This window comes from Centrocercus urophasianus, unplaced genomic scaffold, assembly GCF_019232065.1.
Source record: "Centrocercus urophasianus isolate 14NV4802_14NV808 unplaced genomic scaffold, USGS_Curo_1.0 seq_14, whole genome shotgun sequence".
NCBI lineage: Eukaryota > Metazoa > Chordata > Aves > Galliformes > Phasianidae > Centrocercus > Centrocercus urophasianus.
The window spans coordinates 31,928,704-31,956,270 of record NW_024884586.1 but is presented as its reverse complement, the minus strand read 5'-3'; the positions used below and the strand labels follow the sequence as shown (position 1 = coordinate 31,956,270).

Genomic DNA, 27,567 nt, shown 5'->3' with positions numbered 1-27,567 from the left:
GATGTAATTCAAAAGCTTTTGAACCCTTTTCCTCCTCAGCTGCCAGCTCTGCTGAGGTGTCTCTGCATCCCTGGCCTGTCCCTCAAAGGTACAGCTTCCTTCCCATGCTGAGTCCCTAGTCACACTGGAAAACCAGGAATCAAGAAAGGCTTCAGGGGCAGAAGGGAATAAAGAATACCTCGGTACATTCTTTAGCATTCTGTAGTGCTTCCCACGCCCACACCCTCACCTTCTGTTCATGATCCATACAAATGCTTGGACTGTTTCCCCTCATGGACCTCTAACCAGTCTGAAGAAGGACAAAAGGCATATTGACTTTTATCACCCACAAAAACAATACTCACACAGCAGCGGGCTGAGGGGCACTGCGAAAGAAGACATAGGCATGTGTCTGCCAGGAAAAGACCATGGATGACTTTCACAGAAGGACCTAAGAGGTGACAAAGCCACAGTGCCACTAACTTTCCAAGAGATAATACTCAACTGAATCCCCAAAAGGGTGCTTGCTGCCTAGAGAAACCTACAGCCCCGGGTGTGTTTCCACTTACCTTACTTTAGACTTTGACAGCTTTCTTCTGTGCATCTGGGCTCCTCTGAGAAGCAACAGAGAGAAGCAGGCATATCTGCATTCACATCACCCTCCAGACACTTATGTGAGGAGATGTGATGAACCTCAGAAATGCCCTGAAGGGTCAAACCAATGCTTTTTCTAGCTCAATTTTCTATTTCACACTGAGAACATCTGTGAGAAGACTGTTAAATGTTTAGATAGAGGACACAAGCCTTTTGGAGCAGGCAAGGGAGCATGAGCACGGACTGAGGAACAAAACTCTAGATTTATGACACAACGGAGAGGCGCCGCCAGCACATGGAGAGAGGCCCACTCATGACAAAGCTCTGCAGAGGTGAGGGAGCTCCTTGGGCCCAAGAACACAGCGTGCTGCCACTTCAGCCAGCTCTCCCAGCACAGCTCTACTTGTGCCTTGGAGACTTAAAATGTCTCCTAAAATTCCCACCTCAGCAGTGGTGTTTGCACCACTAAGAACTGGTGCCCACTGACACTTGTTGAATGTACGTGCCTTAAGTTACAGGAGAGGAGTGGGACAAGCGTCCAGGCCCAACCTACTCCTGCTCAGCTCAGGGGATCTTACCCACAGATTTATTGCATGATTATTAGCATCTAAAAATCCTTGGACAGTTGCAGTTTTTATCAGCTTCCTCTTTTTGTATGTGCTATAAGAGCACTAAGCACAGCTTCTAGTGATGGAATACACTCACAAACCCTCTCTGAATTTGCACTGAAGTACATCAAAAAATCTGGACTTCATGTTTGATAGAACAGAGGTTCAGTTACATATAACAAGAACCTACGGACTCATCTGGGCAGATTAATGGTTCAAAATGAATGGAGAAAACCAACCTTGACAGATCGATAATCCACTGGATGTGGCAGAAGGTGTTGCAAGGGTCCATGATGCACCAGTCTGGTGTTCAGAAAACAGATACCAAGTGCTGTCGTTCCAGTGTACACTCACTGATGGTCCATCCACTAGAAGCCTCAGTTCTGGAGGCATCTTACCAGCATCTTACCAAAGGCTGCATACGTTCTATGTTGTGCTACCACCCAGCCCAATTCTAGCCATACTATAAATGCTCAATTCATGTCTTGGAAAATGGCTGGATGTAGAAAATACAAACATCAAGATGCCACTCACTGCATCTGGAAATCCTATGTCAGAGGACAGAGAAGTTGGTTGCCCGTCTGTTTTTAAACACAAGGGTATTTTAGAGTAAGAAAAATAAATTTTCTCTTTTTTTTTTTCATCTGGATGCCTCCAGTAGTGATATTTCTGGCACCGGCTGGAGGCAGAATACTTTATAAATACAAAGCCATTAAATCCCATGCAGCAGCAACCTGATCGGGGCTGCCTTTTAATTTCCTGACATGAGCTGGCCACTAACCCAATTACCCAGAATCCCCGGAGGAGCCCTCATCCTTCCCAGGAAGCACAAAGCAAAAACCCAAGCATATTGCAGGGATGTCAGCTGAGCTTTCACTGGAATCAAATGTCTTTTCGAGAACACATGGTTTGGAAGCAGGGATGGGGGCAGGAGGGAGCGGTTGCTGGAAACGCTTTGCTTCATTGAGAGATTCTGACACTTAAAAAGAGAAATGAAACACCCTCCATTTGGTCATGTTGCTGAAAAGAGGTCCACTGTTGATTCAGTTATCGGGATTTTAGTGAACAATGAAGGCAAAGTTATGAGGTAGAAGTATTTTGAGATTGCCGGTGCCAGGAATCCCTTGTTTAGTTACTGGACAGTGGCACCCAATTTATAAAATCACAGAGCCAGGCCTACTCAGGAGTGACAGGTTTGTTTCTTTGGACAGCATTTGTAACAGCCACTGGCTGCATCTGGTAAGGGAAAGAGCAGAGTTAGGATAGTTCTACTGGCTGCAGTAGGCAGGGTATTGCCAAAGGCTCTACAGACAGGTGAAAAAGGGGAACAGCTAATGGGAAGATGAGCAGGGTGAATTCTGTGGCTCTTCTCTCTTCACTTCTCATTCATATTTCAGTCCTTGGCCCTGTAGTGTCAGTATCCACACATTCTAGTGATGAGTACATCACAAATCAGATTAGACAGATAACAGTTCGGGAGCTTGGGGGATTTGTAACAAGGAATTTGGATGTCCTGTTGAATTTTAACATGTTCTCTAGTCTTACTTATTGAAGTGCATTAGTATGACAAGGAGCAAAGCTTGGGAAATGAATGGTTGTACCTGGGATTACTACATCACAGCAGATACACTTCTGGGAAGAAACAGAGTCAGGTAGCTGAAGTAAGTCATCCACCTTTCTTCGCTAATTGCCTAAATTTTCTCTTGCTGTTAAAGAGCCACCCTTTTCTGCATCCAGATCCAGACTTCTTTCCCCTACCTTTCTTATGCATGTAGACTTCACCCTCACCACATAAGTAAAAACTGCTGGGTGACCCTCAGAGCAAGGAGGCCAGGCCAGAGGAGAATCTGCCTTCAAAGACATTCCGAGGGGGGCATCTTGAACATAGCAGCTTTCCTATCTGGGAATTCTTATAAGAAATGCATCTAGGAAAGTTTGGATGTAAATATTTTCTGAAATAAGGTGCACCTCATCTGCCACAGGATACATCCCCAGGGCCCTTTCAGTCTTTGCCCTCTTTCTTGGAAGCCCCACAGGCCATTCTCAATGGCTAGGCATCCTTACAGGTAACATTTCTGTTTGCAGACAGATTTTGCAGAACAGGAAGGTATGCACTTCGGCTGGACAAAGCTGTAGAGAAGCCCCATTCATCTCTGCCTGCAGGTACCTCAGCCAGGCCACAATCACAGAGCACAGGCTTTCTAGGGACATAACTTCTCTACAGGGACTCTTGGATTGGGGTACGCTGGAATCACAAACTCCAAATCCAGCAGCCTCCTGTCCAGGTCTCTGAATGAGGGGGCAATTAGAGCTCTCTGAAGGCACAATCCAGATGGAAGGGAAAGTGAGAGACGGACAGCTAGACAGGCCAACACATCTGATTCTGTTGGGCTCCGCAGGCATTGCTTTCTGCCAGTCACTCTCCCCAGTGAGTCTCGCCTGCCCTGCAGCGTCACGCCTGGAGAACCTGAGACAGCAAAGCTCTGGTGTCTGTGCGGTTCCCTCGCTGCAATGCATTGATCGGAGATCTCTTAAAGAAAGTGGCCTGGATATCTGAGACACCTATTGATCGCCCATCGGCTCTCTTCCTGCCCTGATCCTCATTCACTTGGCATTGCCCGAACAACCTGCACCTCTGTGTTAGGGACAGTCTCCCAGGTCTTAAAGGGACACGGTTGGCTGTTCAGCTCCCTGCAGTCCCTTGGAAAAGAAAGAACGTGCCTAGTGACCCTCATGTGCATTTCCAAGGGGATTCTGCTTCTGCAGAATCAAGTTGAGCATTCAGGAGTAAAGTAGAGGCTTGAAGTCATCGCTACCTGCTTTTTGACATCTTTAAATACTGGTTCCCCCTGCTTGAAAAACAGGTCCGCACCACATGCTCAGTGAGCAGACAGAGGTGTGTATATCACGTGTAAGGACAATAACCAGAAGAATCTTTCCTGTCTTACTGAGAAGAAATCACAAAGCACTGAACTAGGCACAAACAGAATATCATATTTTTCTTCTTCAGAGGAAGGACAGTTTCATTTCCCAGAAATGTCTCGCAGTAAGTCACCAGATCAGTACCAAAGATCTCAAAGAGAGACGCAGCAAGAGACAAACTGGCTTCAAGATCTCTCATTTAGCCATAAGATCACTTTTCTCCAAACTCTGGGCAATCAAACAGGAGAAGGAACCTGGCTTAGCAGCCTTCTGCCATGGATGGACCCAAGGAAGAAGAGAGATGTAAACCAAAGCAAGGAAAAACAGGAAATACTGAAAGGAAAAATAGCACGTAGCTTGAAGATGAAAACATCCTAATGAGCACATGGGGACTGCAGGATAGGTTCTCTGGGAAAGCCAGAACACCAGGGATTTCAAAAACCAGTCAAACTACTAGAAATGTGTAACAGGGAACACTGTTGCCCTGGTGGATAAAGCGATGGATGAGCTAACAGAATGACAGATCAGAGATGTAAAAAACCAACGAACCTTTTCTAATCCAAAATCTCTTGTCAATTCTGCATTTCTGAGTAAGTCAAACAATTATGGATTTGTTCTTTCCTGAAACTCCTGGCCCTGTGGAGATCAAAGACTGCGAAGCCATTTTTTATCCCTTTTTGGATTTTGCTTTTAAAGATGTGTATTGATTAAATTCTGTATACTAATAACTTTGCGCTTCACATAAAGTTAACTAATCAGTGCTTATAACCCTTTTGCAAAGCAGTCTGACCCTTATTTCTCAGCTGGTAAAGATGAGCAAAAGAGAGAGAAAAGAAGCAGCATTTCCTACATCAGCTGACCACTCAGCATTAGGATAAAAAATTCCTGTTAGATTGCTAAAATAGGCTCTTCTCCTTCCCTTGATATTGTCAAGTGTTCGTACATCCCATTGCTATCAATAAATCTAAATGCTGTATATTCCACAGCTCTAAATATTATGGGAAAGATCACAGATACACTAACATCAATAGCAAACCACCCTTCCCTAGTGGTTTAATGATGCCAAATCAATCCCTATATGAATAACCAAAGACACTTCAGCACAAAAGCAGCCTTAAAGAGTCAAATTTCAGTTTACAATGATTTATATCCCACAGGGTTCAGGAGGTCAGACACAGCATGGTATGAATGAAACTATACTGTTTGTCAGCCTGTCTCTGGTCTGGTAGGAGTTAACTGTTTTCACACAACTTGGTGGCTAAGCCACAGTTCAGACCCTGCTCTGGACTGTATTACACTGCTAGAACTGGGAGCAGAGGTTGCCCTGGCTGCAGTCAAGCCAGCACAGGCTCCTGCTGCTCAGAGCTGCCAAGCTCTGAGAGGCTCAACTGCTTGGATGAAGGGCAGTACAGACACAGGCAGCCAGCAAGCCAGGACCCGTGCTGCTGCTCTGCAGAGTGACTGGAGCCACATCATCATATTTTTATGGTTGTTTTACAAGATCAATGTGAGCAGGCTCTCTCATAACCAATGTGCTCTTCCACTAAAGGCAACATCACTATCATGGACTGGTATGTGAATGAGGGGATATAATGCTCCCCAGAATGACCACACACAGGAAAGCTGCTTTAAAGGAGTTTCTCTCTAAATCCCAAAGCAGGTGCCTCCCTCCCAGCAGAAGATCAAGACCTTCCCAACTCGATAACCTGCCGGGGAGGGATAGACTACACAAGACTGCATCTCCTTCCCTTGGTACCTGGTGTGCTCCAGCAGGAAGATATTTAACCACAGAAGCTGCACATCCATCAAAGAACAGGACAGAGTTTAACATCTAATCTACATTTTTAACAATACAGGCTGCCATCAACTTGCCTCTCAAGAAATGAGAGAGCACCAGTGCAAAGCAATACAGGTCCAAGTGACATCGTGCAATTCATCACTGGCTGCTAAAATGGTATGATCTGGAAGCACGCTGCATGCTGGCATCTTGGCTCCAGCACACTGGCCTTGTGCAGACCACAGCTAGCTGTTGTTCCTTTTAGACAAACGGAGGGCACTGTTCTCTGTCAGGTACAGCAGTTCAGAGGGTTGCAAGTAGCTCTCCTCCTTCCTACCCCTCCTCCTCTCAGTTCCTCTCCCTGAGGGACCCAAAGGAAACAAAGCTTTAAAGCCAATCCATAAGAATGTGTTTAATTGCCACTGAATTCCCTGTGGTTCACCTTGAATGGACAAGGATTGGGGAGGCAGGGGGGAAGGGAGGAAAAGCAGCACAAGAAAAGCTGAACACTTCTTAGAGAACACCGAACAGATCAATAAGCTGAACAGGTTGAGCATGCAGGGCAGGCGACCCACAGCTCCCAGACAAACCTGTGCTCCTCAACATCTTCAGAAAGTCTCCTGAGTGGAAACATGGGCAGACCTTCAAGCACACTGTGCCATAGCTTTGCATTAACTCCATCCTTCCCTTACTAAGCCCAGACAACCCGGTCATAATCAAGCAAGAACCTTTCCTTCTCAATACTGGAAAATGACCTGGAGGGAAAGAGAACAATACCGTCCAGCCTGGGGTTCTTTCAGGAAGGAAATGGTTTGGCACAGCCTGTTTCCAGTTATCTGTTGAATTTGCTATCACGCTGAAAGCAATATCCTAGCATTAGTGTGCTGACTAGAACCACCCTCCTCTCTGGATTGTCTTCTTGGTAACGGCCCATCCTGACTCTTCTAAAAATCCTATATAGAGATACTTTGGAAAAACCTGAGAGCACAAGTGTATATTTGCCCTAGGGGATTCTACAAGGCCTGGATTTCCAGGTCAGGACAGACAGCAACTGCATCTTACCTTCTTTCAGCATCCCCACTTTGAGGCATTTCATGAAGCGACAGGCTTGACAGGACTTGCGCCTCCGTTTTGTGATCTCACATTCATTGGTGGCTGGGCAGCTGTATTCAATATTCCCTGCAATCAAACACAGATACGGTCACTCAGGAGCCATATTCTCCTCACTGACCCAGAAGTAGGCTGAAGTGCCCAAGTATTTCCATAACCATTGGTCTCTATGTTTGCTCACTCATTTGCTCACACACACAGACCACAGCTGGCTTGTGATGGATGGCTCTTTGAGAATCACACCCAGCACTACTTACTGGAGCTCATTTCAGAAAAAAAGCAACACTGCTGTTTGTACTGGGAGAAACCTGCCCATCCAAGGAGCTGACTCAAAGCTGGGCTTTCAGGCACACAGTATTTTCAAAGCACATCATCACTTCTTATGCTGCGTCACTTACTACCTGTTCCCTGAAGCCCTGAGAGCTAGAGCAAATCTCACTCCACATCTACCAGGTGGATGTCACCTGTCTTCTTTGTCTTGCTTTGGGTACCACAGAGCTAGGAGGTGGGATTTCCTCCTTTGCTTCCTCCTGTCAGTGACATCCTGCAGGTAGCAGGGAAGCAGTTGTTGAGAAAAATGGGTAAGATGTAAAATGCAACCTATCTATGCAAATCTTTTCAGTGTTACTTTAGTAGTCCTTATCATTTCTTTGTAGAGAAGATCATTTCTTTCCTTATTTCCTTTCATTTATGATCACAACATCACCTCCAAGACAAAACAGGAAAATAGGCACCCCAAATTTGTTTCTGCTCATTTTGTATTTTATAATAAGCCAAGCACATAACTGAAACATGGAAGCAGGGGTCTGATATGAGGATGGAGTGGATAGTACACTGAATGACATGTAAAGCAGCAATTATTTAGCCCTAGAAGATAACAAACAGAAACAGTTGTCTTCATCCTGACATTCACTGTGAAGATGCTTCTGAAGAGGACTATTCAGTTTTTACTGTGGAGCAGGACCAGAAACCTGGCGTCAACAGTGATAATGTATTGCTAGGCAGTCTGGCTACTAGGTAAAACAGGCAGCTCCAAAAGGGATTTCTAAAATCTACAATTAGTTCAGAAGGATGGAAAGGTTGTTTTGGTGGTTCAGAGCAGGAAACTGAGAGCCAAGAGTTCACTCACAGCTGTAGGAAAGAGCACATGTGAGAGCAGAGAGGGGACACAGCCTGGACTTTGTATGCCACCAGATTAGAAGGGAAGCTCCCAGTTCAGTAACATCAGGACAGGACACTTGATTTTTGTTCCTAGATATGCAATGGATTTCTAGTTCTTGTTCAAGACCCTTCTTTTCTCTGCATATATATGCATACAGTTTCTAGGGGTGATAACTAGATCTTGGGACTAACTAAGCAGTCAGAGAATCCACTGACAATCAGACCTAAAAGAGAGATAGATTCAAAAGGAGGAAAGCACCATTTTATTTATTTCATTATGCTCGGCCCTTGCTGGGTGAAACCTCAGAAGCATACAGCACCTAGAAGTACAGACATTATCTGCCTGCTAGTTACAAACCTGCCCTCTATCTTGTCACAAGACTTGCAACTTGACTTTAAGCTCCAGGCTGTCCACCTCATTCCTCACCATTGTTCCTTCTTGCCCAAAATGCAGCTTGTCCACACACACACAAAAAAAACATTGCACAAGTTGCTTCCATTCAGACCGTATTTGGTCATTGTGCAGCACCTGAATTTCAATAGCTAGCAGTGTACCAAGATTCTCAGAGAGCTGGAAATTGAGATTCAGGTATGATCTTAGGGTAATAAACTCCTGCTCTAGACACAGGGCTCCACTGCCTTACAGATTTCTGAATACAGAGGCCTGATCTCTACTTGCTGTGCCCAGCACAGGAAGGAACAGAGCAGGAACAAACCTGGAATAAAACTCCACCATAATCTCACTTTCGAAGGTCTTGCCTTAGTTTCAATATTCACCTTGCATACCAAAACCAGCACCGGGGTTTTGGAGAGCAAAATATTTCATTTTTTATGGTTTCAAGGCCAAAAATTCACCTCCTAAGACAGAGACACCCAAGGGGGCACAGAGCCCTAACAGCAGCAGAAGGCAATGACAGCCCTTTCCAGAAGTTCAAGGTCCCTCTACAATGAGTCAGACAGATCCTTCAACTTCTTCATGCCTCCCCCTGACAAAGTACTGGCAATGCTCTATGTAGCCTAGAGCACAACTCAACTGTGTGCTCAACTGGGTATCGTATGTACCATATAGGGACATATAATTTGAATATGCAGCTTTCAAAGGCATTCTGTACTGGGATCACAACTGTTAAAGCATCAGAAGGGAGTGGCCACTGGGCCAGCTCCCCTTCCCATATGGCAACACAGCAGCCACCATGCGGTGCTGCAGCCATAGGGTTTATGGGTATGTAAAAGTGAGAAAAATACACCTACCAGTGGGACGTCCCTTTCAGCGTGTCTTATTGCCTTCACATTGAACGCAGGCTTGCATGTTCTTACATATACCCCGTTCCCAGTCTCAAGGAAGAAAGCACCAGCAACCATGTCCTGCAGCCCGCTCTGCTGGGTAAATGCTAGAGGTGAAGCCCAGTGTGCTCTCTCCACAAAAGAACTGACACTAGGAGATGCAAGACAGTGCTGCCAAGCTAAACAGACTTTTTTATCAAGCCCCAAATGCACCCTGTACTGGATGGACTGAAAGCTACAGCTGGGGGCAATATCCAAGTGTTTGCAGGCAGTCACCAGGGAAGGCACTATCAGCATTACCCAGGCAGAATTCATCCAAGAAAAACTCGTCTCCAAAACTTCGTAACAAAGTTCTCTGACTTTTTTCATTGTTTGTTCTCTCAATTTCTTTTATGGGTCCTGGGGCCAGCTGCCAGCACAGCGAGCTGCTCGCAGCTCCTGTAATTTCTGTAAGTGCCCTATGATAAAGTGATGAGATTAACTCATCGGAATTCCAGCAGCCTCGCAGCGGCTGGCGGTCACACCATCAGCCTGGCTGCTGGCGCTTAGAGAGTGCTCCCTCTTTGCTACAGCAGCTGGGGTGCAGAAGGGCCTCTGTGCACACAAGAGTTCAGACAGACAAGTCCTTATACGAGTATAAATTTGTGGCACGTATTGTATTGTGAACTATAGATTACGTGACCTAGAAAGAAAAGGCAAGAAAATGGGATAATCTAGTAGACAAGGCCTTGCTTTGAACAGTCATTTATTAGAAAAGCTTTCCTTGATTTAGGTAATATTTACATTTGATCCAAAAAACCTGCAAGGACCTCACAGATGCCACCACACAAGGCTGACCTATAAAACAGCTTCAAAAAAACCAAGTGGCTGCTGACCAGATCAAAGTCTGGATTTGTTCTGAGCTTTCCTCTTGGAGGTCAAATCACTTCCTCTCTGTGTCCTGGTCTTCCCATCATCAAAATTGGGTGAGCTACCAAACCTGTCTCCTGGGGGGATCGTGAGTCTTGATTCATTAGGGTCTAACTGCACTTTATAGCCTTTAGATGAGAGATGCTAAGGAACAGCCAAGGACTATTGAAGTGACAGGTCATGTATTTTTATGCTGGAGAACTGTAAAATTACCCTATTTTCTGCAAAATAGAGACCTTTGACTGTTAAACAGTTTGGAACAAAATATTCAGTGAACACATAATTGGAATACCTGAAAATTGGAGTCTCCTAGATGACACATCCTCTCTGGAAGGGGAGGGTCTGGGAAGGGGAGAACGACTCCCGGAGGTTGGGGAATGGTGGTAACTTGTCACAAAGCTCCAGGTCATGTTATGGACTTGGTTCCTCAAGGGAGATGAGCTCAGAATTGGTATAGCACTCAAAGCACAAGCTGCTCACCCCGCTTAGTCAGATCTTGCCTATTCCACCACATACAAGAAAGGAAACTTAGGGACAATCAAACAGAAATAACCAGGAAAGTCTTCAGAGATGAAGCCTTTTCAACTTCTGCTTTCTGAAACAAACAAGCAAACAACTGAACCTCTTCTTTCCTTCTGGTTTCTTCTGCATTCCTCTTCACCATTCTTTCCCTATCCTCTTCCTTGCATGCTCCATCCTGCTACTGCTGCATACCCGTCTCTCCCGCCCTCTGTTTCCTTAGTCAAGCTTCCCCTGAATTCCAGTGAAAAGCCTACATTTCAACCTATTTGCTATTAAATGCCAAGTTTTGTTTGTTCAGGATAAAAAGTTTTCTTTCACCCCTATGATTTGATGCAACACACTGCAGTTATGACCAGCAGCATGGTGCCACAGTGCTGGTCCTGTGGTGCCAGAGGGCTGGGAGAAACTCACAGGGAAATCCATCTTGCAGCCTTCCCAGCTCATGCATTTGTTGCCTTTTATCCTTTCTCTCTTTCTTTTTTTCTTTTTTTCCTTCAAGGACTGCTTTCAGAATATTGTAGGTTTAGGGGAGTTCTATCAAGCACAAAGCATCGTGCCTTGCAAACTTTTGTCCAGAATCTATTTGGTTTTGTTTTTTCTTTTTTCTCCAATTCCAAAGGCAAGTGATCATTTGGTGTCCCACTGAAAAAAGACCTAAAAACTGCAAAATGGCCCATGGTGAATGACCAGCAGTGTCTCTGCTCTCAGTGGGCACCAGTCCAATCTCTTCTACAGCAGGACAAGGGAACACTGATAGGAAGCATGCAGGGGATTCTCTGTTACCTTCCACTTAAATTAGCTGAGACATCATAATCCGAGTCCTGGTGTGAGGACAGGTACTTTGTGAAAATCAGAGGAAAATCTCTATGAGAGCAAATGGAGGTCTCTCCAGATGTAGTACCAGCACTGTTTGCCTTCTCTGCTCCATGCAAAAGGACTTGGACATTTTTGCACAGTGTTGGTCAAGTCACCCTCTTGCCTGCATGTGGCTGCAGGACTTGAGCCCTGGGCAGCACACAGCTTTCTCTCAGCCTGACGTAGCTTCTTGCAGACAGGTTTCTGACATGGAAGTATTTACCTATTGAAGTTTTGGATAACAGATCCTCTGAACAATGCAATCTCTACGGATGCACTGAGGCAAAAATAAAATGCAAAACTAACAAGGTTGAATTGGACTGCAGATGATTTTCTGACTTCAAGTACTAGAGCTATGATAATAAATAGCAGTCGGGCACTAGATCCTGGAAATACTGTGCTTTTTCTAGCCATGCTACAAAAGTTTTTGGAAGTCTAAGACACTGTGTTTTTGCTGTGAGTTCCCATCTGAGAAATATGAGAAGGACAGAGGGACAGGACAGAGCTGACTGCCACAGCCACTACTGCAGGGTCACAAACCTCCCTCCTGCATCTCACAGGTTCTTTGCTGCACTTGCGGAAGACTTTTGTGCTCAGGAAGATGTGCAGACTCTCTCAGCTGCTCTTACCTTCCCAGCAGCCACGCTGATCACTATAAATACAACCAGGAGGCCCTAAAAGACCACAGATTTTGTTTCAAGCCTGTTACAAATCCACATAAATCTTCTGAGTTGCATTATCCACATTTTAAACCACTTAGTGGTGTAAGGGCATCCAGGCACAGCAGCTGTGTAGTGATGTTCACAGAGTTTGAAGTTTGCAAGACTCAAGCAGAGAATCCATGGATGCAGATGCTTTGCCTGATAAACACCCTGGCCATTCAGAAGATGATGTTAAAGATGCCTCTTCTCTCTCTCTCTCTCCAATGCCCCAATTCTCCTCAACATGAATTCTTGTAAGTCCTGTTGTTTCACCTTATGGGTATGAGTTCCAAGCACACAACAGACTGACTCACAAAGAACAGAGAGGGAAATCTTAATTCAGGTTTATTTTGGTGACTTTAAGATTTTTTATTAATGGTCATTTTAGAAATAGCCTTAATTTTCACTATTTGAAAATGAAAAATAGATGAAGGGCAGTAATAATCATGAATATGTTGAATAATAAGGGCAGCCATATGGTTATGTAGCACTGTTCTTAGTTTAATGCTCAGAGAAGTAAAACTGTTTACCAGTTAGAACTGAAAAACAAAAGCTAATGACAATTATTTGATTGATATATAATGTTCCATCTGCTGAGCAAACTACTACAAGAATGAATAGTCAGATTATGAATAAGTATCCATAGCATTTGTCTTAAATTTGGATGAGAGAATTATGTAGGATTTCTATGGAATATGAATTTTAAGAGTTTTTAATTCAGAAATATTCAAACCATTACCTTTCTTGTAACAGACCTATTTCATTTCATTTAACTAGTATGAAAGTTTGCTTTCAAATCAGACCTGTCTTAAGCAACAACAGTAGCACATTTCAAGATGCCCAGAGAAGCTGTAGGTGCCCCATCCTCAGAGGTGCTCAGAATGAGGCTGGATGGGGCCCTGGGCAACTTCGATGTGGTGGGTGGCAGCCCTACCCATGGCAGGGAGGTTGGAACTAAATGATCTTTAAGGTCCCTTTAACCTAAGCCATTCTATGATTCTATGATTCTATGATTTTACGACCAGAGATACCCAACCACATCCCTGCTGGCTTTCAGCCCATCTCCTTCCCATCAGTCAAAAAGCAGTGGACTTCATGATGTTGAGGACAGCCTGGACTCACCTGGCTGAAAGGAAGAGTAAGTGGCAGAGCTGTCAGGCTCTGCCATACTTTAATTAAAAAAAAACAAACAACCAAAAGAAAAAAACAAACTTTACCTCAAAAAGCCCTTTTAACTCAAAAAAAAAGTCTGCAAATTGGGTGTAATACAGCTGAAGAATGAGTACCTTTTGGAAATGTTTTTGCCTGTCCCTTGTTTGTTATACTTGAGCTCTTTCCCACATATACACGGGGTTGAGTGGATACAGCATTACTACAGCACAGCCCTAGGAATTTTACATTTTCCTGAGTCAACCAAAATGTGCAATCCTATTGCCTACCCAATCTCCCTAGACTCAGCCTTCAGCTCCTCAGCTAGAACCATTCACACTTGGCACAGCACACTGGGCTCTCCCACTACTGGGAACTGAAGCATTTTGGTACCTCGGTTACTAACACAAGCTGATGACAGGGTGAGAGAAATCTTCACTTACTCCTTCCCCCCATCTGTTACACGTTAACAGGCAATCAATTAGGGAACCACAGGGAGAATATGGCTGTGCTGGGCAAGAGGGCTTGGAGAGAAGCAGTCTCCTTTCCTAGGATGAAATCAGCTGATGTAATACTAAGGCTGATTACAGGTTCTAGTTACTGTTGCTCTGGATCATTTTCAACTTCTCAAAACTTCCTAGATTTCTTTTTCCTCTCCCCAGGTTAAGCCTATATTCCGCTCTGCCACAAAGAAGTTCTTGTATTGCTCCCATGAGGAGTTAGTTTTTCATCATCTTCCTGTATAAAAAGCCCGTAAGGGCTTTGCTTCAGAGTAATACCCTTTCCCTCCTTTAGTACCCAAATGTGCCAAAAAGAAACACAGGGAATGGGTCCAAGTGCTGGAGAAGGAACAGAGTCTGTGCTGACAGTCAGAAGTGCGACTAAAAGTCCAATCACAGGAGATTCAGCAATGATAAATCACAGAAATTCTGCCAGAGCATAGGCCAATACTCTAGGGATAGACACCCTTTCCACATGGCATAATGAAAAAGGAAGACTCAGTGGGGCAATACAGAATGATCATCTCCATAGCAGTATAGTGGCATGGAGATACACCTGGAATCTTAAAAAAATTAAATGAAAAATAGTCAGTTCTGTAGAGATCCGTGCTAATCTGCACTCTGTATTGCTCTGTTCACTCCAGAATTGAACATTCCTAGTGATGGAGTACTAATTAAGTACGACTGGCCCAGTCAATGAACAAAAAAAAAAAAAAAAAAAGAAAAGAGTGCTTTCCCCACAAGTGGACTTACTTCATTTCACAGAAGTCGAGAGAGTGTTGGTGTGGTGGGCTGACATCAGCCAGCTACCAACACAATGGCTTGCTCTCTAGTCAACCCACTAGTATGCTTTCTATTGCAAAGTGAATTCTTCTGTCCTTTTTTTTCAGTTAGAGAGTGTAAGAAGCAGAGAGAGTACCTGTGTGTTCAGGCATGTTTGCTCATACATAGTCTGCTTGTGTAAGTACAACCAAGCATCTGAAGATATCAGAGCCTGCCCGTATGCACTTCTACTTTCAGCTGTATTGTTGGACCTGTACACGTACACATCTGCAGCATGCCTTTGGCACTCAGGACACAGGCATATACCATATATGTGAACTGTATTCACAAGATCAGTGAGCGGCAATTTGTCTACTTATACACGCACTGAGGTTATCAGTCATCTAAGGAATTTCTGATCACTGGTTAAGACTGACAAAAATTGGTACACTGTACCTTGAATAGTCCTCTTGAAGAAGGCCTTGCATGCCTCACAGGAAGCCACACCGTAATGGTACCCAGAAGCAATGTCCCCGCACACCAGGCACAGCCGCTTGGGGATGGCATTAAGCATGTACTCGCACTTGGTGGGTGAATCCTCCATGATGGCACTGGCGCAGTCATCGTATCGCTTACGGCAGGACCCACCACCAATCCCTGTGCCATTGAACATGGGTGGTGAGTCCAGGCCGTTGGGGTGGCCACCCATGGCAATGCCGTAGCCACCGCTAGCGTCAGAGGAGCCACTTGGGCTGTGGTGGCTGATGGCGTCGATGCCAGATGATGGGCTGGAGGGCTCGGTTTTGATGAAGGACCCGCAGCTGGAAGAGAGATGCCGCTCCTCCGTGGCCATTCTGCCGAGCAGCCTGCAAAGAGAGAGCAAAGATGTTCAGCGGCCTCCTGGCTAAATGCAGCTCCAGAGTAGTCAAAGGAGAGCTCTCCTTTCCCACCTCAGTCCAATTCCAGTTGCCTCAGGCAGTCCAACACCACACAGGTGCTTCTCCTCAGGGATACAACACAAATCACTAAGAACCATTGCCTACTTCCCACCAAATCACACAGAGAAAGTCTAGGCCATGCATGTAAATCACAATTTCAGGCTGTTCACAGGCTAGCGCTTGGAAGGGGCATCAGTGCTGATGAGACAGAAGCTACCCAGAGCAGACAAACCCTGGGAAAGCAGAAAAAAGTGAGCCTATCTGCGGCTGGCCAAATGAAAAAGATTCTCAATTAGTTCAGGATTCCCTGCCCTGGCTCTAAGCAGAATATACAAGCACACTCTGCAAGAAGGATCTATTCAGAATGGATTTTCTTTTGTAATACAGAAGCTCTGTGTTATTTTCATGTTGGATTCACTGCTCCTCTTCATTAACATCACTAAAATGGGAGCTCAGAAACTGAAAGAAACTGATCTGATCAAAAGCGTCATCCAGCTTAATCTTAAATATTAATCTTCCTTTTGTTTACTCTCAAATTTCCACTTTTTATAGAGTCATATGCTCTAAAGTATATGCAGGGATGGCATCTTTACCAAATTTGAAAGCTTTTATTATTATTAACTGCAGTCAAAGGTAATCTTACTGTTCATCTGAAAGTTCAGTCTTTTTTTAGAACACTGCTAATTCTGATGATATCATATGGAAACGAGCTGCAGGATTACTTGTTTAGTCTATGAACAAATAAAAAAACCCCAATCACCTCTATTGTGCATGCTGTATTTGCAGCCGCCCAGATTCCCTGGACATCTCCAAATTCTCCTTCTTCTGTCCTGTACTTTTCCTATGTTCTCCTAATTCAGACTTTCATTATCCATATAATTGTTCCTCATGCATTCACACAGAAGTTTTGCAAACCTCAGATCTGTTTCATCATCCATCTCTGAATTTCATCTACTTTGGCTATTTCTGTTCAGTCCAGAATAATTCAATGAGGCAACTCCTCAATAGTATGAAACTGGCACTACTCCACCACTTCTCCAGCTGATGGTCTGGATAGCAGTCAAGACAAAGGTACCCCATCAATTACCTAGCAACATTTCCATATTTTCATTGTTATTTTCAGCCCATCACTTATATAACTCCTTAAATTATTTGCTTGTTTTCCCCTCCCATAAAATTAGTTATCAGTTCTTTAACAGACCATATCAGCAAGTTACTTACTAAGACTCTCAGATCTTTTCAAGAGTTGCTACAGTTAATTTAGAATCCATTAAGATCTATGAAAAATCAAATTAATGCCTTCTGGAACACAACGCTGCAACGGTCAGCAGTGCACTTCAGCTACCACTGTGCTGTCCACACACCTAGCTTTGGTACAATCCTCTGGGGTGCTTCAGTCTTTCTTGATAATGTACTGTCATCTGCAGAGTCTCACTGCTCGCCCACTTTGAAGATCATTAATGCATGAATCAAACACCTCAACACAGAACTTTTTGGGCTGTCCATGTTAACCTTTCCCATCCTGAGAATTGACCTCCACTTCTTCTCTGGATAGGGTATGCCTACTCTTTGTTTTCTGTCTCAGACACTTTTAAATTGATAATAGTATTAACCTGAGAGGTCAGATTTTCTCTCCAGCAAGATAATTTGTCAACAGTTTTTAAGAAAACCTAAAAATATGCGATCAAGTGATTTTCCTGATGACATGTCCAAAGAATTTTAACTGCCTGGAGATGCTTGAATTTCTTCTTGGAAGGTCCACTGGTTTAAAGTTACCACACCATGGTCATGTGGGTAATTTCCATTTCTATTTCAGTTTCAACCTATTTACCTGGTATTTATGGCAACGCCTCCTGCCAAGAGGTCTGACCCATCAGGTGACAGGACAAAACATTTTGTGACACAGCAACACTGACGTGGATACATTACACACATCATTTCTGTGTGTCTACTGATACGAATGTACATGTCTGATACACAACAGCTTTACAGTTCTACATCCTTATGATTTCATTTGACCCAAGTATCTCCTGATTTTCCTTTCTCTGTTTCATTGTCAGCATTTGACCTCATCTCCCATCTCCAGGAATCAATCATACAGGTCCATTATTTGGCAAGATGGTTGACCTTGAGACTACGGGCGGACATCTCACGTTCCTGGGCTGCTTTGCCTGGTGTTACTTGAGAGGGATCAAGAGTTTAGTCCCACTCAGAGACAGCGTGATGAGTTGATGAATCCCCATGCTTTTCCCAGAAAAGCAGAAAGCAAAGCCAAAAGCTGCTGTGCTGGCCAGATTCTGGAACCTTTCTCTACCTGAGGGGTGCATATGTAATAAAAACCTGAAGATTACCAGGCATAGAAACATGAGATTAGGATCAAAGTGGAAAGCAAAACCACCATAAAAAAGACTTTTCTGCACTGAGGAGCTCCACAGAAAAAGGAGCTGAAGTTGCATGTTAAGGGCAGACAGAGGACAGCACTATGAAAAAGGCATGACAAGGAGGTAAACTGAACTGTCAGATTCAGTCAGGTAAGTTCAAATCCCAGCTTCTGTCTCTTAAAAAGCCCAGAATCCACTGACTGGGAAGAAATGAAGGAGCAAAAAACAAGATTCTGAATTGTATTAGAAAAGATACTGAAAACTGGGAGTAGAAGGACTTCAGAGAATTAAGGTTAAACAGAGGTGACAGAAGTCTTCTGTGTCTGTGCTTATATCTACTCCAAGTACAGCATATTCATTTCACATTCTTCATGTTAGCCATGTATAAAACAGACTCAGCCTGGTACACCTCCTCATCTTAATGGCACCCTTTACAAATCCAAAGTCAAACCTGAATATGGAAAACAGAGCTACCACTGCTATGGCTGGTTGTCGGAGCATGAGGCTGTTCACTTTTTCAGATTTGGAAGTATTTTTGGAAGTCCTGTCTACTGTATTAGTAAATGTAATCACTATTTGCAAGACAAGATGCCACAGTGGAGTTTACCTAGGAACACTGCCCTCCCAGGCCATCATACACCAGGGAATCACAAAAAGGACGGGACAGTTGTTCGCAAACACTTCTCAGAACTGCTGTCATAGCTCCAGACCTTACTGTGTAAAAAAAATCTTAGTTCTGAACTGACAGACTTGAAAGCCAGCACCATTTTGTCACCAGCAAGTTATGGGAAGCTGGATTTGCCTCAAACAGACTCAGCAAGGTGTTTCTGTCCACTAGGAAAAAATAACAGAAAAAAAAAGGTTAGATCAGTGTCCTAGGTCCAACTCACTTCTCAACTCACAGCCTCAGTTATAGAAGCTGTCATACAGTGACTGTCTGGTGGTCAATCAAATATAGCAACAAAACCCTACATCCTTACAGTCAAGGATGCTCCTTTTCCTTTCAGTGAGACAGTAACACATAGCAAGTTCTGGTTAGGTTTGAACAAGTGCTTTACATACAAAAGCCCTGAGCACCAAGACAGACCAAAAACCAGAGCTAGGGTGTATCCACTCATTCTAGAGGTTGGGTTTTTCTTTCGCGTCCTCCGGTACAACTTGCATAGTTGACGAATGGGCAGCAGACACTGAGTTAAGCCTCTCCATCTCTGACTTTTTACAAATCCCACAGAGATCCCATTGTGATTTTTAAGCAGACTCAGTATGTTCCCTGGCAAGAAAAAAAATGTATTGAACTTCAAGAACAGTTAAACATTTTTTTGCAAAGAGTTCAAAGTGATGAACAGCCATTTTGCTCAGCTCTGGTTACCTTAATAGGAAAGTGAAAGGAGAGAGACTTGATCCAACTCTCCTTTGCGCTGGCACAGGAAACTCCGTTACTATTTCTGTGCCCATGTAACAAGCTTAGAGGTTCTAAACATTTCATTCTTTTCACCTTTCCTCATCATAGGTCATTCCCTCTAATCCCTTTAGCATCTTTGTGGCCTTTCTCTGGACTCATTCCAGCTTACTTGGGTCTTGCAGCAAGGTGCCCCGAGTCGCACACTGCAATGATGCCAGCAGTTCAGGGGAGAGACTCTCCAGAAAGTGCATAGTCAAGCAGACTTACAGGCCAGCCATGTGTAGCTTCACTAGCCATTAGCCTGCATCCCAGCTCACATCACTGCATACCCACTGTCTCACTAGTTCTCAGAACTTAAGCTGCTTTGCCATCTTGCTGTGCACAATACGAAATTCAGATTCTTCCTGTTCTAAAGTAGATCTCATATCACCTTTAAAGCACACACCACTAATTTTCACTCGTTTTATCAAAGCCAAGGTCTTTTAATAATGCTCATTTTTTCAGCCTAGATTTTTTTTTTAAACACTGATTTGTTTCTAATATCTTTCAGTTGTGTCAACTGTAAATTTAAGAACTAATCTCTTACATTTTCCTTCAGGTCACTAATGAATACTTAAAGGCAAAGCAGCACCCTTTTGGACACCACCTTTGCAGAAGGATAAAGAATGTCTATAACCCTTCTGTTTATACTCTGTCAGCTAATCCATGATTCATTTCACAGGATTTGTATCAAAACCAATTTGATCTAATTTCCCTAATAAGATCTTACACAGCTTTATGTCAAAAGCTCATGCGCAGCCCACAGACAGTCTATCCACTGCTTTCTTTTTGCCCACTAATTATCTAATTGTATCAAGAAAGGTTATTGTCTGACTGCTCTCGTTTCATAAACCCACTGCTGTTTATCACTGATGATGTTATTAGCCTTTGTGTGCACACTGCTGTCAGACAAGCATGCTCTGATCTCAGTGATCCTGAATGTAAATATGCAGGTTTAGACCAAGTCAGGATTGTGCTTTAGGTGCTCCCATGCCTTTAGTGTTATCTCTTTTGAGCAGTGATGTTGATTTGATATTAGAAATTTCTCCAGTTTTTCTCTATCCTTTCAACTTTGCTACTTCTCTATAAAGTTCATTACACATTTTCTGAGGTTTTTTTTTTTTCTTTTGCCACAAATAGTGATTTGTAGCTATAACCATCTTATTATCCCAGTTCTAGATAAGAAAATGACATCAGTATGTTCTAACTACAAGCCTTTACATGCCTTAAGAGACAAACCCAGAGGTGGGTCACAGCTACTTTCAAGAGAGCTAGAACAGTACCTGTCGCTGTTACAGAAGGTAGCTTTCTCCTACCAATAGGATTCTCTATCAGCTAACATATCCCAAATTCGGTAACTTAATTCCATCTGCACAGCTCCAAGTGCCAATGCAAAACCAAGTGTCTGACCCTGCATGTTCTCCATGCAGCGCTCCCTACTCTGAATAGGAGCTAGGGAAGTTTAGAAGTGTTACTGCTGATGTTCTCTAGTGGATGATCTCAGTACATTATCTTCAACAAGAAAAGCAGGGTTATCTCAGTGCTATACTCGTTTCTTGAAGTAAGGTAGGAATGAGCATCAGAAGTTCTGCCATGTAGGCCAGTCCTTCTGCCAGGATTTTCTGATTAAATCACATAGCCACTAACAGAGCATGCTGGAGATTTCCAACATTAAAAATGAAGTTGTCATTAAAACATATCTGAAATACATCTGTGTTAGTATGAACATGGGTAATGAGTCAGCAAATGAACACTCTCTCATAAATTCCTCAGAACAAAACCTTTTTTTTTTCCCCAGGTACAAGAAACAATGCAAAGGTCAGAAATGGGCTTTTGTGGTGGTTCTCACAGATGGACATAGACTCCAGACAGAATTCTATTCTGAAAAGTCCTGTGATCCACCATAAATTGAAGAGCCCTGCAGGCAACATGCTGGTATGGCTTGCAACTTCCAGATGCTCTATGGCTGTGCTTCTGGTTCTCTACATTAGTCCTGAAGGTCACAACTGGGGAGGCCTCACAGTGAAATCAAGCTTTGCTGAAAAAAAACTGAGAAGGCTGCCATTATAAATCTGTTCACTTTACTTCCCAACCTGTGACAAAACCATGCTTTGGATTGCACTGACATTTTTAGACCAGCCATGGAACTTTAAAAGACTCTTTAATAAGAAGAAACACCAACAATTAAACAGTTTAAAAAATCCAACCTTTCCATGGTTGCAGGCCTATTTTTACTATCAGTATTCTAATAATACCCAGGTGACAAACTTACACTGCTTGTGAAAATGAGATGTGCATATCATGCCATGATGCCACTGGGGCAAGACAGACTTTGCATCCTCTGTGGGCCATACGAAAGAGCTTCACAACTCATAGCTGGCTGACAAGCACTAGATCAGCTTCTCAAACACTTGCCACAACCTCAAGAACAAGCCAAATTTTGTCAGGTGGCTTTTTTTAGATACAGAAGCAAATAATGTTTTCCAAATGGCACGCTAGACATGACAGCTGCAATAACAACCCGAGTAATTATAGGGTGCAGGCACAAGGCGTTCATAACACAGGGCCAAGTGGCTCCCACCTGCGGGCTCCACTTGCACCACAGACATGCATGGCCCTGACTCTTGGCCTCCCATGTACTGTTGGGGGCAAGGCCTGTCCTGCCCTGTTGCTCCATTTGAACCTCAGATGAGAGGAACATCATCATCTAGAGACGCTGCCTCATCCTTCCTGACAGATCTTTTCCATGCAATGGTCTGAAAATAATGGGATCTGCTAATGTGTCACTTCTGTGCAGTAAGTAATTGTGGATAACTCAGCCCTAATCACCGTGGTTCAGGAAGCTGTTGTGGGAATATTCTGTCACACAGGAACATATTCTGCACCCAGGGCAAACTTTAGTTCTCTCTGGAGGCAAAAGCCTGGGTACTGCGTGGGTGACAGGCTTAATTACCAAGTTGGGTGCCAGATCATAAGCAGAAATTGCCAAGGTATCAGTACCTAGGTTTTAGAAGGTTTTACTTAAATCATAGCTTTTTGCTTTGCTATAAAGGATAAGACAGTCATAAGCTCAAATCAACCTAAATATTTTTCTCTGGAGTGTAAATATGATTTCTAAGGGTTCTGTCGTGCTTGCTAGCAGGAGCTCCCTTTGGCTTGCATAGGCTATGTTGCTATTCTGCAAAGTACAGCAAGACCCAGAGACACTCTCTGCAAAGCATTCATCCCTAGTATAGACACATAATAAATACTACCTGCTTGCCTTCAGAACAAACACAAATCATAGCAAAACACTGATGAGTTTGCTCGAGTGGATGGCACTTCTACTCCACAGCATGAACACCAACCTGGACAGTCAGGTTGTAACAAGGTGCTATTGTAAGCATATTTTTTTTTTTTAATAAATGCAATACACCATTCTAACTCTAACTGCAATCTTTTCTGTTGCTTCTGGCTCTACTGGGCATCTGGACCTGGCTTATTCTGTACAAATGCATCACACTTGGCTTGCCTTTTAAACTTACTTTGAAGAGAGAGATGGACTTTTGAATTTGCTTTGCAATTTGAGGAGGTCAGGCAAAGAATTTTTGAGTCAGGAGGCTGAAGCATCTAGAAAGTAAATATGACAGGTAGCCAACAAAATGCTAGAGCTCTTCAGCTGCAAGAGTCAACCAAAAGACCTGTCTCCAGTGTCAGCCCTGAGATGAACTGCATTATATGAGATCTCCTGAAGTGGGTTGTGGCATGAGACAGTTCCATCATGTAGACTGGAAGAAAAGATTCCTTGCACAGGAGTGGGCAAAGGAGTTCCAAGCTGGGTTCTTCTGCTAGATAAGGAGATGCAGGACAGCAAGTGCACATACTCTGGCTCTTATACAAATAGTATTTGCTTGTCTAATGCCCACAAGACATTTTTATCCCTTTGACCCATAGTATAACCAGAGCACAGTTACGTATCAGTAGATTTGCTCCAGTCCAAGTTAGCTTGCACTGATGAAAGCCACCACAGCAAACTTGTCTGGAGGCTGCTTAAGAAATAAAAAGCTTTCTTATGGGCAGAAGACATTATGGATTTCTTGCTAGCCTTCATCCCTTTTCTCCTTCTTGTAATTTCTCTTCACACTTAAGACAACACTCTTGTTAGTTAATGGTAAGAAGTATTACACAGATGAAGTGACAATTAATCTGGAGGTGTGACATACATTATCAGTTTGCTCTCTTATTAACACATTGCCTTTTGAAGGTACCTTGCCCTACGGCGTACTAATGGCTGTTCCTTTAGAATGAATTGTTTTAGCACTTGAGCTAATGCTTCTACTTACACTTACCATTGATACCACTATGAAACAAGGATCAGGATCCACTTGCCATTCACTGTTTATCTAAATTCTACCGTCACCCTTTTTCCCCCCCTGCAGTCACTGTATATTTTACACCTCCTGTCTGTCTATATCTTCTTCCTCTATTATTTCCACATTTGGAAGATTGCTCACACCAGTTCAACATTTTTGCTTGCGTATGGTGAAGCTAGATACAGTAAACCCTGTTGAAATGCTCAGCTGGACCTTCATTTATTCTTGAATGTTTCTTTATACCTTGTCTATCTAGGGCACTTCTAATCTATATCTCTCTTAGTACCTTCAGTGTCCTTCAGACAGTAGTGAATGATACTCATACAACAACATATTCAGTAGAGCACTTCAAACACTCATACGTCAGAATTTTGCTTTCACCTTTTCAGCTGAGCAAGGAAAGCAAAACCTCCAGAAGAGTCATTCATGTCACATTCATTTTTGCATCCTGGCCTGATCCATCGTCTCATCTCACACAGACCTTTTTTTTCCACTCGCTACCATCTTAGCATTTCTGACAGAAAACTGCCACCAGGGCAAATTCCTCAGCCTGCACTTCCTTGTATTTGAAGACAACCACTGAAGGCACTCCTCTCTTCAGCCTTGCTTACAATGCATGATGTAAAATAGCAGAAAAAAAATACAGAGACACAGAAGTACTGTTTAATTCCAGCAAGTGTTTAGGAAAGGATTTAAGATGGGAGCTACCTACCTATCAAGGACGTCATCCTGGAAGGAAATATGAAGAAAGACTACATTATGAAGAAAGAACTAATATTTCTTCCGAATATTAATTTACTGAAAGGGTATCCAAAGTTTATTCAGACAAAATCTGAACTTGAATGTTCTCCAGTCCGGAGGCATTCAGGAGTTCTTTGACTTTGAGTGACTGCCATTTTTTTTTTTGAATTTTTCTTACATCTCAACACTGAAAGCTGCAGCAGGACTCTGCCTTTTTCTCCCATCCCTGCCAAGACAGTTCAGAGAGGACAGATGGGCTTTGCCTAGGTTCCACCTGTAGCTCTTGGAGAAATCTATAATTAAGTAGCTCATCATTAGAAACATTACTCAAAACTAGATGGATCCTGAAAAAACTTATTAAAATTACTTTTGCATACATTAGAGCATGTAAAATAACAATGGACAATTACTGCTTTTCAATTTGAACTTTTTTTTTCCCTTTTTTTTTTTTTTTTTTAAATCCCTGCCTTTTCTGGGAGTATTTCTAAGACAATATAGAAACAAAGCAAGGTAACAGTGTGAGAGCAAACACTGAATCTGGCACAGGGAAGCTGTCCCAGAACCATTAAAAGAGTGGAAGTTGGAGTGTGGTGGGGAAGGAGAAGAGAGCTGTGCATGGGCAAGGGCAGGCAAGAGACCCGTGCTACAAACTGGAGCCTTGATGCGGCACAGAACAGAGAAAGGGATTACAGTGGAGAGCCCACCGTGGCTAACAGAAACCACAGGTTTGGGAGATGCTTCTGCACACCTTAAACTACTGTAACATACAGGATTATCACTACCCACCTATTTAAGATACCCCCAAGGTTCACTTTTGCTGAGTCTTTAAAACCTCATCACTGGTAGGCATTCAGCATATTTTCTACAATCGTAGACTCATAAAATCACAAGGTTGGAAACGATCTGCAAGATCATCTAGTCCAACCGTCCTCCCACAACCTACCACAAGCACTAAACCATCTCTTGGAGCTCCTCATCCAGACGCCTCTTGAACACTGCCAGGGATGGCAACTTCACCACCTCCCTGGGCAGCCACTCCAGTGCCTGACCACCCTCTGAGAGAAAAAGTTCTTCCTTATGTCTAATCTAAACCTCCTCTGGTACAACTTGTGGTCATTTCCTCAGGTCCTGTTTGTTGCCTAGGAGAAGAGGCCCTCATCATCACAACCTCCTTTCAGGAAGTTGTAGAGTGCAATAAGGTCTCCTCTGAGCCTCCTCTTCTCCAGACAAACACTTTAAGTAGCTAGTTGTAGCTGACCCAAATTCCAACCTTGAGCCCTAATGACTTGTTTTAAATCCACCTCATTCATCCATCATTCAGACTGTCCCCATTTCCTTCCAGTTCGCTTGACCCTTAGACCCCATGATGTCCTGCTTACCTGCCATAGCAAGAGATGAGAAGACCACCACAGGCAACAAACCCCTCTGCAGACAAAAATTTGTGTAATGGAACAAGGACATGCTTCATTTCCCCATCACTCTGGCTTATATTGCACATTCTTTTATCTTGAAGCCAAAAAAACATCCACCCAAAACAAATTCTGCACTTAAATTCCCTACATTTTCCTCACAAATTAACAACACCAAGTGTACAACTAAATGTTGTTTAAAAAAATAATCACATGTTCCTTTCTATTATGATGAATAAATCTCCTCATCCTAGGAAATTTTCACTTTTCCTTGTTCGTATTTTGGAATGTGAAAGAAAAAAAAAAAGCAAGCTGTGAGATCTTCAACCTCAGTTTTACCTCCCAGTCCCATTCTTTACAGTGTCCTTACTAATGGGCAAACAGAAGCCAAGACACACACGATAACACAGGCAGATGGACAGCAAGGCACCTACAAAGATTTACAGCTGCTTCTGCACTTTCACACACTACTTTTCTGAGATAGCCTTCATTCAATAGGGAACCTGTGTATGCAAGTTATACATACATACAAATTTATCACACAAATATATACAACCGCATTCCTCACTTTCAGACATCCCTTCTTTCCTCATTATGTGGATGCACCTAGGTACCATTCCAGTAGATTCACTACAGAAGCCAAACTATGATCTCATATTTTCAGATAATCACAGTGAGTGTTCTGATCTTTACAGGAAATACAGTGCAATAATGCAAAAGATTTAAAAAAAAAATACAAAAAAAAAATCAAATTACAATACATAAATTAATAAAAACAAGAAGAAAAAAAGAAAAAAAAAAATATCACTGCCTAACAGGGCTACACCACCTGCAGCTTGCACTGTGACCATGGCTCTGTGTCTACCAGAGCACAAGAGGAAAAAGCCCGTGCATGATTTTAGATGTCTGCGCTCTGTCTCCTTTAGTATTTGAGCACTCTTTGTTCTCTGTCCAGAGGTCTGGAGCCCTTTGCAGACACATCTCAGAGGGGGCTGCCCTCTTCAAGGAAGGGATGGAAAAATAAGCAAGTTTCAGCAACCCCCAGCCCGGGGTGACCCAGCCCACCCTGCCCACACGTCCTCCCTGCTGTGCTTGTTCCGTTTGCCCTTGGAATGCTATCACTTATTATCACGCTGACTTCTCCAGATGGGGCATTTTGGCTATTGATCTGATAAATAAACAGCCTGCTCGCTCGATCAAAATGTTATTTTGCATTTCAATTACTGTTCACTAATGCAACCTTCATCCCGCCAAGAGCGCTGCTGGCAATGACACTCGACCTGGCACAGGCGTTTGCAAGCAAATTCGGCAGCGCCTGCTGCAAGCACCTAACGGGATTACCAACCTCCATTAGACTCGTGGATGGAGAAGGAAATGGACGGGCAGTACTGGGCTGAGAGGGGAACAGATGCATGCAGAATCGAAGGTGTGAGAAACCTGGACAAGAGGTGGGGAATAGGTAGAAGCAGAAA

General features: G+C 43.4%; 1 protein-coding gene and 1 long non-coding RNA gene across 10 annotated transcripts in view; one reads left to right on the top strand and one right to left on the bottom strand.

Moving 5' to 3' along the window:
• Positions 1–27,567, bottom strand: part of ESRRB (estrogen related receptor beta) — a 123,290-nt gene that overhangs the window by 22,846 nt on the left and 72,877 nt on the right. For both annotated transcript variants that reach the window (XM_042813317.1, XM_042813316.1), the window contains exons 2-3: positions 15,290–15,699; positions 6,943–7,059 (exon numbers count right to left, since the gene is read on the bottom strand). In XM_042813317.1, coding sequence (XP_042669251.1) covers positions 6,943–7,059; positions 15,290–15,699 — 527 coding nt within the window. The remainder of the gene's footprint in view (positions 1–6,942; positions 7,060–15,289; positions 15,700–27,567) is intronic.
• Positions 1–27,567, top strand: part of LOC122157554 — a 156,554-nt gene that overhangs the window by 124,592 nt on the left and 4,395 nt on the right. The gene's annotated exons all lie outside the window — the stretch shown is intronic.